Raw genomic sequence first — 16,530 nt, forward strand, 5'->3', positions numbered from 1 at the left:
GGGGGGACACAGCCTGCTCTGGTTTTACCACCTACTCAAGCCACTTTTAAGGAAGCTTTTTTATTTAATGTCAGTGAAATAAGATATGGAGAACAAAAATGAAAGCCACTTTTTAAATATAAGGTATGGCTACAAGCATTCACGAGAGTCCTCAGAATAGGAATACTGTACTAATTTAGCATTAATCCATAATTATTATCAGAATTCATAGTTCTAAATTCCTTATATCATAGTAAAAAGAAAAGCAAGAGTATCTAATTGATTAATAACTATATATGATAGATGTTTACTTTATTGCAAATACTTTTCAATGTCTTTAATGAGAAATTACATTCAAATTTAATACATTATTTTAGGGTAATGCAGTTGGACTGTGGGGGCTAGGCCTTCTTTATTTTCAAGGAAAAGGTGTTCCTGTGGTAAGAATTATTTTAGTAATTTCAAATATGTTTTCCAAATACATCTAGTAAAAATCAGAGAAAATAAAATGTTTAATCAGTATCTGCTATGAATTAGCATTTCCTTTAATAGGAGATTGTAGCTCAAATAGCTATAATGTAGCTTATTCAAGTGGTGTAGCTAATATGATAATAGTATGTACTACAAATATGAGTAATTTTTCTTGTAATCTGAACGCTATCATGCATACACCATTGTGTGTCCTTAATGAAGTTCTTCCTGATTTATACTTGTGTAACTTTGAACAGATTGAGGCTCAGAGTCCAGTTAAATAAAAAAAACAAACCATTGGTCGCTATTATTCCATTGAACTTTGTGGCATTGGACTGTGTATAACTGGGATGAAATCAGAATTAGAACCCTGATCTCAAATACTATAATAGAAAGACAAAAACGTTAGTTTGATTTTGTTTTTAATTTTTGGGGATGTAGTATAACATTCTGCCAGTAAAATTGTGCCACCCAAAGGTGGGAGAAATCTTGTCTTTTTCATGAACACACAATTCTTACTGTGCTAGGAGGTACATAGAACTTTCAGTAATGGTAGGTAATTACCTTTCAGAACTATACTGAAGCTTTTAAATACTTCCATAAAGCAGCTGAGAAAGGCTTGGCAGATGCACAGTTCCAACTAGGAGTCATATATCACTGTAAGTATTATATATTTTTCAAATCAAATTTGCATTTATCAGTAATCTGTAATTTTACAAAAACTAAAGGCTCCAATCTCGACTTGATTTGCAGCTGGCACTGGAGTAAGAAAAGACTATAAACTTGCCTTCAAATATTTTTACTTGGCCTCTCAAAACGGACAACCCGTTGCTGTTTATTATTTGGCTCAGATGTATGCTGCAGGGACTGGAGTGTTTAGATCATGTCAAAATGCAGTTGAGGTAAAAAGTATATTTTTAATGATTTGTGATTAGTTATAGAATAAAAGGCAGAATTTTTATTACTATTTTAACTTACATTTTTTATGAAAATTGATTATATGCTATGATTTAAAGTAAAAAATCTGCATTTTCTGAAGGAAAAAGGTAATCATATGTGGGCCAAATTCTGGTTTCAGCTACATTAGTCTAAACCCAGAACAACTCCACTGATATCAACAGAGTTTCTCCAAAGTAAATTAGAGTATAATGGGGTATGTCTACACTAGCCCCGTAGTTCGAACTAGGGAGGCTAATGAGGGCGACCGAAGTTGCTAATGAAACACGGGATTTAAATTTCCCACACTTGATTAGCATAATCCCGGCTGGTCGCCATTTTGGAAACTGACTAGCCCGAAGTAACTGCCCACGTCTATACGTGGCAGAGAAGCGGGATTCCGAGATAAACCCTTTAGTTTGAATTAACTGTTATTCCTCATGGAATGCGGTTTAACAGTAAATTCGAACTAAGGGGTTTATCTCGGAATCCCACTTCTCTGCCGCAAATAGACGCGGGCAGTTACTTCAGGCTAGTCAGTTTCCAAAATGGCGACCGGACGGGATTATGCTAATCAAGTGTGGGATATTTAAATCCCATGCTTCAATGGCAACTTCAGTCGCCCTCATTAGTCTCCCTAGTTTGAACTAGGGAGTAGTGTAGGCATACGTATGGAGAGTAGAGACCCATAACATGGAGGTATAATGGCCTTTACACCTCAGAGTAGTAGGATACATAGGCCATGTCTTCACTTGCTACACTGGCATTTCTGGCATTAAGACCTGCTAAATCAAATGCTGAAGAAGGCTCTGGTCAGGGCTGGTACACCTTGCAGGATCAAGAAGCAAGGGAAACCGACTGGAGCATTTGCTCCCATCAGTCTCCCTCTGTGAAGATGGTGCCAGTAGGCTTAAGATAAGCCAACTTCAGCTACGTATTTTACAAAGCTGGAGTTGCGTACCTTAACTTGACCTTTCAGATCTAGTGTTAACCTGGCCATATTTCATGCTAGTGGAAATGGGATAGGTTTTGAAATTAAAATAAAAAAAGAAAAGTTCAAAATTACTTAGAAAAGTTAGATGTCTTCAAGTCACCAGAGCCTGATGAAATGCATCCTAAAATATTCAAGAAGCTGATAGAGAAGGTATTTGAGCCTTTAGCTATCATCTTTGAAAAATCATGGAAGTCAGGAGAGATTCCAGAAGACTGGAAAAGGGCAAATATAATGCCCATCTATAAAAAGGGAGGCTTGCTCCAAAATGGTATGTAGCCATGCCCATAGTGTTTAGGGTCAGAAGGGATAACAAAATCATCCAGTCTGACCTCCTGTACCTTACAGACCACTGGCATTACCCAACGCCAGCACAATAAACCCAACCACTGTAATTAAAGAAAAGTATTACAACCCTCAGTCCTGAGATCAATTTTTAAATCTATTTTTCTGACTCTTCACCCAATTAATTTACTAATGTAAGTACAATACTTATCAATTTGGCGCTCTTTAAAAAAAAAGTAGGTTGAGTATGCCTAAAATATCAAGGTTTGATTTAACTTAGAACTATTCATCCCAAAGAATCCTAAGTATTTGTACATGACTATTGATATAACATTTTAGGGAAGATTTTCTGTGGCTGTTTTTATTCTTTGCCCACAAATATTCATGCCTGTTTTAGGATTTTATTGGAAGTTCCAGTTTTATCAAGTTTTCCATGTACTATAAATACATCCAGTTCAACTGACCCCATTTTTGCTCAGGCAGTTAACTGGCAACTTTAGCACTATATCTAGATTTTGTACATTCCTGGTTTTCTTATGAAATACATATGCATTACAAGACTTTCTATAGTAACATAAGAAATATTGCTCTGAGACATACTCTTCCATCAGAATCTTTACATCTTGCAGAAAGTTATCCTTCATCCACAGTGCAGATCAGAGTGAGGTTCACCCTCTCCCCAAAAAAGAAGAGGACACTACCCTCTAATACACAGCTTAATTGGGGTGGACTTTGAGATAATTGGGGGGAATGCCAAAATATTATTATCTAGTGCCAGTACTACCAATTCATAACAAGTCAGAGTTGAATCTCACCAGCAGATGCTAGTGACAAATGACCAGTACATTTGGGGGCTATCTTGTGCATAAGCTATGGACAAATATGAAAACGAGTCTTCTAGGTTGAGTTCCTCTCAGTTTTTCTGTTGGTAATCCATTCCACTTTTCATAAAATAGGTGAATAGTCATTGGGCCAAAAAAGTGACACTTACTGGGGCTGCAAGAAATTCAGGTTCAAGTTCCTGCTCCCATAATTATTTATACAAAGCAGAACAGCTTCAACAGGAGAGACTGATAGAGTCCCCAGCCTGCAGTCTGATGTTTAGGGTATTCAGCTGGGAGAGAGGAGATTTGGGTTCAAGTCCCTGCTGCAGCGTAGAGATTTAAATTTTGATTTCTCACATCTCAGGGGAGTGCCCTAATTATTGGACATGTGGGAAGGCGGGAGCACCACTACTGGGTTTATTTGTGAATGATGCCTAAGTCCCCTTCAGAATCTCATCTAACAAATTTTATGTTGTCCAATATTATTTGGCAAATATGTCACCTTTGCAAATTTGACACAAAATTGCATCGGGCAGTGAATAAACTATTAATCTGAAAATGTTCTCTCATCTCTAGTTGAAATCTTATTTGTGGCTTAATATTCAGCAGAGCATCTTAAATAAATAACATTTGTTGTATAAAGAAAAACATTTTTGTTTTTAATCAATGTATTGTTATATGCAACTAAGGAAGCAACTTTAGAGTCAGATTCACCTGACATTTAATGATTAAGTACTCTTTCTATCAGTTAAGGAGGCAATTTAACCTAGTGTCCCCTAGCAGGAGCTACCAGGTAAGATTTAATTGAGATTTAATTGAGTGAAGTGTAAAACCTCATGTATTTTTCTATCTCTGTTCCTCTGTTCAGCTTTATCGAAGTGTTTGTGAACTAGGAAGTTGGTCTGAAAAATTCCTGACTGCATACTTCGCTTACCAGGGTGGGAATATAGATTCATCTCTTAGTCAATATGCTTTATTAGCAGAAATGGGGTATGAAGTAGCTCAAAGTAATTCAGCTTACATTCTGGAAACTGGTAAGAAAAGTTACATTACTGTTTCTGTATATTGTATATGCATAACCAAGTGGTGTTTTGAACAATGCAAATTCAATTTTTCTTTTACAGAGCAGGTTAAAATTCTCAGTAAGGAGCAGATGTATCCATTAGCACTTCTCCTGTGGAACCGAGCCGCAGCTCAAGGTATGGAACAATCATGTTAAAAATAGTTTGTAATTTGCTGTCCACTCTTTTAAGTATGCTTTTCTTCAGCTCTGCTGCTCAGATTGTACAGCCAGAAGACAAATGAACACCCAGGTCATGTCTACACAGCAGGGCAAAAGTTGAATTAAGATACGCAACTTCAGCTACGTCATTTGCATAGCTTAAGTTGAAATAGCTTAATTCAGCTTTTGGCACTGTCTACACAGCAGGAAATCGAAGGAAGAACACTCTTCCTTTGACTTCCATTGCTCCTCATGAAATGAGGGTTATGGGTACCAGAGTAAGAAGTCCTCCATCTCGACATTATTTCAAAATAATAGTTTGCTGTTTAGACATAACAGTTTGTTATTTTGAAATAACGTCAGTTATTCCAAAATAACACTGCTGAATAGATGTACCCTCCATGGCCCAAGAATATGGCATTACAAACTTCAGATAATGAAGCTAACATCTTTAAGGGATTGATTCTCACACATAAGTAACTCACAGTTAAAAGGATATCTGTACTATAGGTTGAACCTCTCTAATCCAGAGCTCTCTCATCTGGAAACATCCATAATCTGGAATAATTTTAGTTAGACAGATGTCCACTTTTCATTAGTGTGGCCAAGTTTGTTTACGGCCACCAGTCCTGTCTCTCAGTGTTCTGTGCTGTTATTTATCTCTAATTTACCTCTAAATGTCCTCTCTCAGCCCAGTATGAGAGGGGTAGCTGTGTTACTCTGAATCTGCAAAAGCAGCGAGGAGTCCTGTGGCACCTTATATGCATGCTTCTGACGAAGTGGGTCTTTGCCCACGAAAGCTTATGCTCCAACACTTTGGTAAGTCTATAAGGTGCCACAGGACTCCTCACCACTCTCACAGCCCAGTAAGCAGTGGAACTGTTAGTAATGCTGCTAGACAATATTGACCTCCTGTGGTCCGGAAAATTCTCTCATTTGGAACCGGTCAGGTCCTGAAGATCCGAACTAGAGAGGTTCAAACCTATACAACCTTAGGCATGTTAAAAATAATCTAACATTCAAGAAATTTTCACATCTCTGGGTTAAAACAACCAACTACTCATTTATCCTCCCTTGATTCATTCTTCATTCACGGGTACTTTATCACAAAACTTGGACTACAATCTTTAAAACTATGTATGAAAAATGGCTTCTTTAACTAAATAAGCACCATGAAAAAAATTACACCTACTCACTAAAAAATATAGGAAATTTAGAAGCATAAAGATTTGTAAAGTATGCTTACTTGCTAAATGTGCAGTATATATTTTACTGTAGTACAGCTTGAAGAATCATTTGGGATCTGGAAAACCATCTCTACAGTTCACAAGTATCTACTTGGGGAGAAGATTTCTGAGGCTGCATCTACACTACAGAGCTTTTACTATCATAGCTCCAGCAGGATAGCCCCTTTGCATAACCATAGACATTACGTCTATATTAACATAAGTTTTTCTGTCAGTGTAGAAACACCACCTCCCTAAATTACATTAGGGCTGTGTCTAGACTGCCCCCCTTTTGCGGAAAAGGGATGCAGATTAGCCACAGCGCAATTGCAAATGAAGCAGGGATTTAAATCTTCCCAGCTTCATTTGCATGAACATGGCTGCCGCTTTTTTCCGGCTCGGGGCTTTGCCAGAAAAAAGCGCCAGTCTAGACGGGGATCTTTCGGAAAATAAAGCCTTTTCCGAAAGATCCCTTATTCCTGTTAAAATCAGGAATAAGGGATCTTTCGGAAAAGGCTTTATTTTCCTTAAGATCCCCGTCTAGACTGGCGCTTTTTTCCGGCAAAGCCCCGAGCCGGAAAAAAGCGGCAGCCATGTTCATGCAAATGAAGCGGGTAAGATTTAAATCCCCACTTCATTTGCAATTGCGCTGTGGCTAATCTGCATCCCTTTTCCGCAAAAGGGGGGCAGTCTAGACACAGCCTAGGTGTTCCAAAAGAATCATTCATTTGCTTCTACACAGTATTTTATTGGCACAGATATGCTATAGGATGTGTTTTTTTTCACACCTCTCACCAGTATAATTATGCTGGTGTAGACCAGCTGAGGAGCCTTTGTTTTAGCAGACAGAGGTGGCTGCAAACTGAGACCAGGTGTTTTCAGAATAGAAATAATTGGCAAAATTTTAACAGTGAAGGTAATCACTGAAAACAACCTACCAAAGAGTATGATGGATTCTGTCATTTTAAATATTTAAATCAAAACTGTATGTCTTTTTCCAAAATTCTGCAGGTCAGTCAGAATGTATGGTCTTGATGCAGAAATTACTTGGTGTAAGTAACTGTTTTAAGTTGGGGCTGAGACTAGATGACCATAATGGTCCCTTTTGGATTTAAAAATCTATTAAACTGTATCACCAATTTTCTGCTTACCACAACTAGAGTCCCTAAGGGTATGTCTATACTACCACCCTACTTCGAACTAGGGTGGTTAATGTAGGCAACCGGAGTTGCAAATGAAGCCCGGGATTTGAATTTCCCGGGTTTCATTTGCATATTGCCGGGCGCCGCCATTTTTAAATGTCCGCTAGTTCGGACTCCGTGCCCGCGGCTACTTGCAGCACGAACTAGGTAGTTCGGATTAAGCTTCCTATTCCGAACTACCGTTACTCCTCGTGGAACGAGGTGTACCGGTAGTTCGGAATAGGAACCCTAATCCGAACTACCTAGTTCGTGCCGCGTGTAGCAGAGTCTGAACTAGCGGACATTTAAAAATGGCGGTGCCTGGCAATATGCAAATGAAGCCCGGGAAATTCAAATCCCGGGCTTCATTTGCAACTCTGGTTGCCTACATTAACCACCCTAGTTCGATCTAGGGTGGTAGTGTAGACATACCCTAAGATAGCATCCACATGCAGTCTTTGTTTCCAAAACTTAGAACTTTCAGTTGAAGTTTGCCTTCAATTTTAATCCCACAAAAACTTCTGCCTGATGTATTCCCAAGATTCCTCCCTACATATAGTAAGTCCACTATTTTCTTCTCTTCTGGAGACAGGCTCACTTCCTCCTTATACTTGTAGCTTTGCCCTGATTGGCTTCACCTACACTAGTCAATCAGCAGAAATACCTCTGCATCATAGTGTAAGATCCTACTTACAACCTGGATATCCTGTCTCACAGAACAATAGGGGAAAAAAACCAATTACACTGCCAAAGACCCTCAAATGAAAATATGCCTGCCAGTAGTCACAGACATTCAGTGCAATAGAGTGTTAGGAAAAAATCCTTCAGCTAATAACATACGGCAGTGGCATGTGGGAAAACAACAGTTTGCTAGGTAGCCAAGACCCAAGCCACAAAAATCTTTATAGATGAATATCAACATTCTCAAAACGTCCTGAAACCAACAAGAATCTGATGAAGCTTTCAACAAATTTGCATAGTATATTCTATTTAGTGTCTGCTACCAACAAGAATTAAGAACCTGTAATTTCTGCCTCTTCTGCCTTCAAGTAGCTTTCAGGAGAAACCCTCTGTACATTACATTTCAGCAATCCAATCTAGGGATCATAAAGGATATGGATAAAGAAAGCTCATTATCTAATAAACCATCTTGTTAGTCTTTAAAGTGCTACATAGTCCTGTTTTTTGTTTCATAAAAAACAATCCTGAGCATTACTAGAAACCAGTGAAAATGGTTCATTTTGCCACTGATGTGTGACTCCATGAACAAACTTGCTATTTCAAGTGCTTTAACTTCAGTAATCTTCCATTTATTCATCTGCCATTTCGCCTGACTTCATCCACATTTCTGCTAGTCCTCTCTCTCTCTTAGGCTACGTCTAGACTGCAAGCCTCTTTCGAAAAAGGATTTTTCGAAAGATACTTTCGAAAAAGCTTCTTTCGAAAAAGAGCATCTAGACTGCAACCTCTTCTTTCAAAAAAGTGAGCCGCTTTTTCAGAAGAGAGCACCCAGGCAGTCTGGATGCTCTCTTTTGAAAAAGCCCTGTTTGCATTTAAGAATGCCTTTTTTCGAAAGAGCACTTTCGAAAAAAGGCGTTCTTCCTCGTGAAATGAGGAGTACCGTCGTCGAAAGAAAAACCGCATTCTTTCGATTTAATTTTGAAAGAACGTGGCTGTAGTCTAGACGCAGATGAAGTTTTTTCGAAAAAAGGCTACTTTTTTCAAAAAAAACCTGCAGTCTAGACACAGCCTTAGTTTCTGGTGCCATCACTCTCAAGCCTGTCCTTTCCCTCATGCCCAGCTTCCCATCCTACTTCCCTACTGAATCTATTCAAGTAACCTTAATTCCATCCCATGCCTTCTGTCTTCCCCTTACTACTGCTTGGAATCTAGATCCCCCCCTACCCTTCTTATCTCCAAATGCACTATTTGCAAGTACCTGGAATATGTAAGCTATTCTTGCTGCTACATGCCCAAATCCCTCCTCGATATACAGCACCAAATTGTTGTCTCCTTCACTTCACTGAAACCAGTCTTACCAAGATCACTAATGATCTCCTTTAGTCAAGTTTTTAAAGGTCTCGTTAGTTCCTGGATATTTCACTTTTACCTGATCACGTCAGCCATTCTTTCCTTCTCCTCCCTCTCTCCCCTTGAGCCTTAGAACTCCTGATTTCTCTTCCTTCCAACCCAACTGCACCTCATTGTTTCTGGCAGTAGCTCAAGTTTCCTTTTCCTGCTCTGTGGACACGTGCTCTGAGGAATGTCCTTCTGTTTCTTCATACTTTACTCCTAATAGATGTTCTCTGTTTTCATGGTTTCAGTTGTCAGCCAGACCTGGTGACTTCCAGATCTCTCCACATATCACATTCCTGACAATACTTCCCCTAGCTTGTCTCACATCTTCAGCTGTGTTTCTATAAATTCATTGGAGGTTCTTTATTGCTTAAAAATGGCACATTAAATTCCCCTAATGGTTTTCCCATTTCTTCTCTTTTCTGTTCCTGTCAAAATATCCACTCTTTCCCAGTCACCAAGATGCTCAAACAGGGATCCCGTTCACTGGTTTTCCCCATCCATGCTCAAACTGTTGCTATATTATCTGTTTTCCCTTCACATAAAAATCTCGCCTTTCCTCTTCATCCCCTTTGACATGGCAGTGCTCTTATCTTGTCATCTTGCTCCGTTATTTTATTCAAAATATGGCTGTTATAGCTCTTCCTTGACAACATGCTGCTTTCTTTGCACATCAAAATCAAGCTTTCACCTTCAAGTTATATGCTAACTCTGCCCCACATGCATTTCAGTGTTCATTTCCTCATACTTTCCTTTCTGCTCTTCGCTTTCTAAGAGGCCCTCCTATCAGTCCCTTTCTTATTCTTCTCCCACATACACCTTTTTCCATGCCATCCCTTACATGTGGGACTTCCTTCCTACTGCTGTATTGTAAACACCTACTTTTTCCCCAGTTCCTTCCCATTTACTATTCTCTATAAAATATAATAATTTTATGACTAAAATCATGCTTCAAATTTACATTTTATTCATTTTTAATTATATTTAAGAGAAAAATACATTTTTATTAGAAGAAGAAATTTACCAAGAATAGTAGTTTAATACAGATTTTTGATGTGGCTTTTCTTTTTAATGTTTCCACCAGGCAATGCATTTGCTAGAGTTAAAACGGGAGATTATCACTTTTATGGTTATGGAACCAACAAGGATTATGTCACAGCAGCAATTCATTACAGCCTTGCAGTCGATCACCACATTGCTCAAGCCATGTTTAATCTGGCATATATGTATGAACATGGTTTAGGTATTCCTAAGGTAATATGGTGCATCTATGTAAAATTAACCTTAATAGATGTAGTTGAAATTAAATGCAATTATAGCTTTTATTATATATTCTGAGTGAGGCAGAATCTCCCATATGAGGGGAAATTAGGAAAACAGATTATTAAAATTATAAACGAGTATCAGGCAGGCTATCACTGAGAGATACACATGAAATAACAGATGATTTGGTGGAGGCCAAGTGAGTGCTCTTTCCTCTTGCCACATAAAAACAAGGCTGGGAAATGAAGATATAGTGCATTAAAATGGAAATTCAGTTACAAACAGTGCATAATCCACCTGTAAGGTCTCAGACCATGTGTTATCAGAGAGACCGGTTTAGTAACATTCAAAAATGCAATTAGTTGTTTACGAATAAGAAAAAAACCTAAAGTTGCATCAGAAAGGCTGGAAAAATACAAAAGCTGCCCTCCCTCCCTGTGCTCTGGGGAAGGCCAGAGTACATACCGTGCTCCCAGGGCCAAGGAAGTCTGGGGCTGCTTGCCTCCCACTGGGAAGGGTGGCCTGCCCCTAAGGTGAAGGTCAGGGGGAGGGGATGAGAGCAGAGCCTCAGGCAGAAGGGGCAATAGGTTTGCTTCCCTCAGGCCTAGGTTCACCCACAGACCATGATGGAAAAATAACCAAATTAAGCTTTCGGAGTGATCACCATTGACCTTCCTAATATGGCTCCTTTATGGCCCTGCTACATTTATTGCTTTTTTCTGGGGTCCAGGCTGTTTGTATACAGCTTCATGAGCCACAAGAGCAAAGGAAAGGCGGGATCACCAATGATCACTATTGGCATTTCCACCTCTCCAATTCTGATTTTCTGGTCTGGGCAAAAAGTTCCAGCGTGCATTTTTCTGAAGAGAATGGAGTTCCTAAAGATATGAGCATTATGCACCTTTTATGACCATCCCACATATATGTCAGTGAAACTGCCCTTGTGATCCAACAGTGCCTGCAAACCATGGAAAAGTACCCCTTGTGGTTTATGTATTCCTTGGCAAGGTGGCTGGGAGGCAAGATGGGGATGTCTGTTCTATCGTTCCACTACAGTTTGGGAACCCCATGCATTACAGTATCCACATTTCCCAGAGTCACAGCCCTCCATAGCTCAGGGATATCGACTGCCATGGCTACTTCTGTGACAATAGCCCCCACTGTAGATTTTCCCCTCCAAACTGATTCCCAAGTGACTGGTAGCTATCTGGCACTGCACGCTTCCATAGGGCTATTGCCATGTGTTTCTCCATGGTCTGAGCAGGTCTCATTCTCATATTCTTGTACTTCAGGGCAGGGGCAAGCCATTCACATAGTTCCAAGAAACTTGACCTTGCACTTTTGGAAGTTTTGCAGCCACTGGTGATTGTCCCATCTCTGCATCACAATGCAGCTCCACCAGTCTGTGCTTGTCCCAGGACACCAGAACCAGTGTTCCACTGTGCCCAGAAGATTAACTGGCAGCTGTGTTTGCATCTACACAAGGGATTGTATGAATAGCAACTCCATGGGATCCTGAGATTGGGCCTTGCCCTTTTCCTAGTGGAATGACGTGTACACTCTCACAATACTTTGCTATTAGGCACACCAAGGCAGACATTAACATAACAACGGTTTGATGCAAAACAGGATCCATGCTTACACTGCTATGGCATCTGTGCAGGCAGCCAGAGCCAAAAAGGGAGCAAAAAGACTGTTCTTTCCTGTTGATCTCAAGCAAGTGGGGAGAGACTAGACAAGTGCATTATGGGATGCTGGTAAGAACCCATACCCACCCACTGCAGTTTTGGTCCCAGCATGCACTGGGAGCATAATCCAGAATGCAAAGTGGTTCAAGCACTGCAGGATAACTACTCACTCTCAAAGTCAGCAGCAAGCTCCTTAATGGGGACACACTACTTAGGACTAGTGAATTCTTCCCCGCAGTGAGGACACAGACCTTCGACTGCAAAATCAGGTGACCAGAAATTGACCATAATAGATTCGGCTCTATCTTGTAGCGTAGATGTGGCCTGTGATATAACAGCTCCATGGATAACACTCTGAGCACCATTATGTTAGAGCTACTCCTCCCTCCCCCGTTTCCTTTCCCAGCTTAGTGGCATCTCCTAATGTGGAGTCCAAACACACCTGTGTTCAAATTTTAAAACATTTGAGTGTGATGAGTTCAACTCAACTGAAATAGTTAAAGTTCAGCTAAGAATTGACAAAAACAACTAGGAGTCCTGGGGCACCCTAAAAACTAAGATATTTGGGCACAAGTTCTCATAGGCTGGAACACATTGTGTCAAATGCATGAAATGGAAACTTCTGTTTGCAGGGATACATACACATGCAGAGGTGGGTGTGTTATATTACTATGCTGAGGACCAGTGCTAACTAGGTCAATTCAATCATGATATATGTGGCCTCTCGCAACAGTTGCTGAAGAGGTGTGAATACCAATATAGAGAAAGTTACTTTCTGTAGTGAGCTAGCCACTTCCAGTCTTTATTCAGACCCAGTACAATAGTGTCAAGTTTGCATATGAATTCTAGCTCTGCAGTTTCAAGCTGAAGTCTGTTTTTGAAGGTTTTTTTTGCTGAAGTATGGAAACTTTCAAGTCTGTTACTGAATGTCCAGGAAGACTGACATGCTCTCCTATTGCTTTTTGAACATTACCATTCTTTGTTTGATTTGTCTCCATTTATTCTTTTGCATAAAAGAGATAATAGGATAAAAGATACAGTAAACTCTAAAATGCTTGAAAAGCAGAAACTTAAAAAAAACAGTAGAAATGTTCTGATGATTAGCTAGGCATCACAACATTCCTCTAAGAAAATTTCAGATTTTTTAAATAAGAGGACCTCCCCCTTTCCTTTTCTTTTTTAAAGGATATACATTTAGCTAAAAGGTGGTATGATCTGGCATCAGAAACAAGCCCAGATGCTTCCGTTCCTGTGTTCTTGGCACGTATGAAGCTAGAAGTTAACCTTCTACTCAGCGAGATGCAACTTTTCAAGGTAAATATGATTTGGACAGACTGCTGTGCTTTCACCAGGGCCAATTCAAACATTTTTCTTGTGAAGTTGCTTTTTACATTTTATTGTATACTTTTAGATTTGCGTATTGTACCTCTTCCAGACCCTGGGTAATACATAATAAGAACTCTTTCAGTAAAAATAGGCCTACCAACCAAGATGTGTCATATGAATTGCACAATCTATTATCTTCCCCTCTTCACACGTCTGCATTTCTATACATGGAAATAGCACACTTTACAAACGAGAAACCTATAATGTTAGTTGTTAATTCAAGTGTAATGGCGTAAAGCCCCTGCAACATTTAGACAGACTGCAATTCTGCCAGGGCTAGTGGTAATACAGTGCCAAGGCATCAACATTGTGCCATATGCTCATCTAAAGTGGAGAGGCTTTGCTTATTCTTAAGCAATTTCCTCCCAACAACCCAGTCCAATCATCTTTAGTCAGAGCAGATTTTACCTGTAATAGACCTTTCCCCAATGGATTCCTTTTCTTTCCATGGCTTGATTAGCTATTACAGTAACTAGAAAACAAGAAGGGGGATGGGGTTGGGGGAGAGGACAGGATAATCGGCTAGAAGGCCCACTATCCATTCTTATAGATCTTATGCTTCTGTGCCAGGGATGCGAACAGGTAACCAGTTAACCAGTACGCAGGAGCAGCCCCCCTCTCACAGGCTGCCACAGCCAGAGGGCTACTCCAGCCTTGTGGGGACCAGGTAGGAGCTGGCCCTCCCTGTGCTTGGGGCTTCCAATTCCTGCTGCCAGCTCCCAGTCTTGGGGTGGGGAGGCAGGAGCAAGATTCCGCTTAATCGGTTAACCAGGAAAAATGGGATTTTATAACCCTATTCTGTGCTTACTATATTATTGAACCTAATCTGATTTTTGTCAATCCTAGCATTGTCTAGAGGCTTTATTAAAAAGAGCCTACTGCTTTCATTTTACACTTACAAATAGCTTCTATTTTGCATGTAAAAAATATTCTCTGTATTGCTGAGTTCTTCCTTTCTGTTCTAGCAGTTTATCCCAAGTTGGAAATTGTCAAAACTGAACAACATGCTGCGACCACACTGGGATCTGTTGATAATGGTAGTCATAGTTATTTTGCTTGTATTACTGATAAGAAATAGATAGAATTGGGAAAATGTTAATGTGGAAATCTTTTGATAGTTTCCTTAGTATTCTAAATTACAATTTTTAGTATTAATTTTCTAACATCTCCTTGTAATACTTCTGTAATACTGAAAATATGCATTGCCCTAAGGAAAGATAACATTAAAAAAATGAGGTTAATTTATAATGGGTAATTTCCTTACAGAAACGAAAACCTGTCACTTTAGCAAATTCTTTTATTTGCATGTTGATGGAAACATTGTACATAGCAGATAGCCAGATATCCCAATTCTCAGGAATATGTTGTGTCAAAAAATCTTTTATTTCCTAATTTACTTAAATATTGTTTATACTTCTCAAAGATTATCTTAAAAGATCAACTTAGTGAGCCATCAGGAAAGCACCAGGAAAGCAGCAGGAATTAACAAAAATCTACCAGTAGGAAGCTAGATAGCCAACATTTTAATTATTGCAAATGGATTCCATTTCAACAGACCAAAACATGCCATTAATCCATTGTTCAGTCACTGAACTAGATTCTCTTCAGGTTGCGACCTGATTATTGTTGTGATTGAGTAGACATTACATTCACCAGAGTTTCTACTGGTTGACAGAGTCTGGACCTCCCTTCAGTATTGGTGGCAAAACCTTCCTGGACACCAGTGGGGGAAGATCAGGCCTCTAGCATAACACTGAAGGAAAACAGTTTTCTATTGGAGGAGACTTCTGAATGTATGATTATCTTATATCTGTGCTGCACATGTTACTTATTTTCTCAAACCACCAATTGCTTTTCTCTTAAGGCTTCAAACACTCTCTCTCCTATTTAATGGTACTAGTAGCACTTGGTTTCTGATTTAACTTCTGTCAATTCATTTTGTAACTTTTCCTCTCTCTTAGGATAGTATTTAATATGTGCAGGAAATAATAAAAGGTCAGATCACTGAGCTCATATTCATCTAATTAGTCACACTGACTTCAATGAAACCATTCCAGTGATTAAGTGCAGTTGAGGGATAGAAGGGATCCACAATCTGGCTCCACGGGTCTTGTATCTTGGAAAAATAAGATACAATGCTTGCTAAATGATTAGATCAATTTAAAAACTGGTAGGTTTTTGAATAGCTGAAAGATTTCCAATATTAGCACATATTGTAACATTGCAAGTACAGCAATATTGAAAATGAATTAAATATAAAAATGGAAAAAAAAATTAATTAGACATGAACTTGCACTGAAACAAACTGTACAGGCTATACAACCAGTAGGATTTTTGATTGCAAGCACAAGTCTCACTTACTTAACTGACCAGGGAAACAAGAACCTCTTTACAAGATGGGGGTGAGAGCACATCTACAAAGAAAAACAAATTGGATGGTAGTCAAACAACAGTGATTAATGGCCTACAGACCTGAACTACTGCATGAGTTACAAGAAAAAAAATACTAAATATGAACAGCCCCCAGAATTTCTAGAATTACTAATGAATTAATTACTTGTGTTTGGCACAACACACCTTAAAGGGCCTGATTTTCAGAAACTAACATAGAATACTGACTTTCTGAAGGAAAAAAGACTCTTGACCTTCCTCTGATAGTTCCAGGAAAGTGCCGAACATTTCAGAACACGTATTTGGGGAAAATTCAGAGCTGGGGAGAGTGGTGTTATCAGTTATTAACTGGTGGACCTCAGATATTGTAGGCAGGCTCCAGGATTCAAAGTGTTGGTACAAAGATATCCAATATACAGGCACAATGCATAGCTGTTCTTGACTATGGACAGTCCAGGCAGAGAGCTACAGTAGCAATGCATTGTGAGACACTCTGGTTTACAGGGTAAGAAATAATAAGTCTTCACTAGTCTGTATTGCATCTCTGAATCAAAGTTTCCCAAAATCTTGACCTTGTATTTCATGCACACCATGAACTCCGTAATTTAAAA

The 16,530-nt window shown here is 39.3% G+C and overlaps 1 protein-coding gene across 7 annotated transcripts in view; it reads left to right on the forward strand.

Moving 5' to 3' along the window:
- Window positions 1-16,530, forward strand: part of SEL1L2 (SEL1L2 adaptor subunit of SYVN1 ubiquitin ligase) — a 63,421-nt gene that overhangs the window by 42,638 nt on the left and 4,253 nt on the right. For 2 of the 7 annotated variants that reach the window (XM_025180472.3, XM_089776904.1), the window contains 8 exons: window positions 357-419; window positions 1,022-1,109; window positions 1,204-1,352; window positions 4,355-4,520; window positions 4,611-4,685; window positions 10,276-10,445; window positions 13,328-13,456; window positions 14,494-14,565. In XM_025180472.3, coding sequence (XP_025036257.3) covers window positions 357-419; window positions 1,022-1,109; window positions 1,204-1,352; window positions 4,355-4,520; window positions 4,611-4,685; window positions 10,276-10,445; window positions 13,328-13,456; window positions 14,494-14,565 — 912 coding nt within the window. Of the gene's footprint in view, window positions 1-356; window positions 420-1,021; window positions 1,110-1,203; window positions 1,353-4,354; window positions 4,521-4,610; window positions 4,686-6,945; window positions 6,987-10,275; window positions 10,446-13,327; window positions 13,457-14,493; window positions 14,628-16,530 lie in introns of those variants that run through there. The other 5 variants (XM_075925635.2, XM_025180474.3, XM_025180475.3 and 2 more) reach the window with 5 other exon arrangements.

This window comes from Pelodiscus sinensis, chromosome 3 (genome assembly GCF_052426305.1).
Source record: "Pelodiscus sinensis isolate ZL-2025 chromosome 3, ASM5242630v1, whole genome shotgun sequence".
NCBI lineage: Eukaryota > Metazoa > Chordata > Testudines > Trionychidae > Pelodiscus > Pelodiscus sinensis.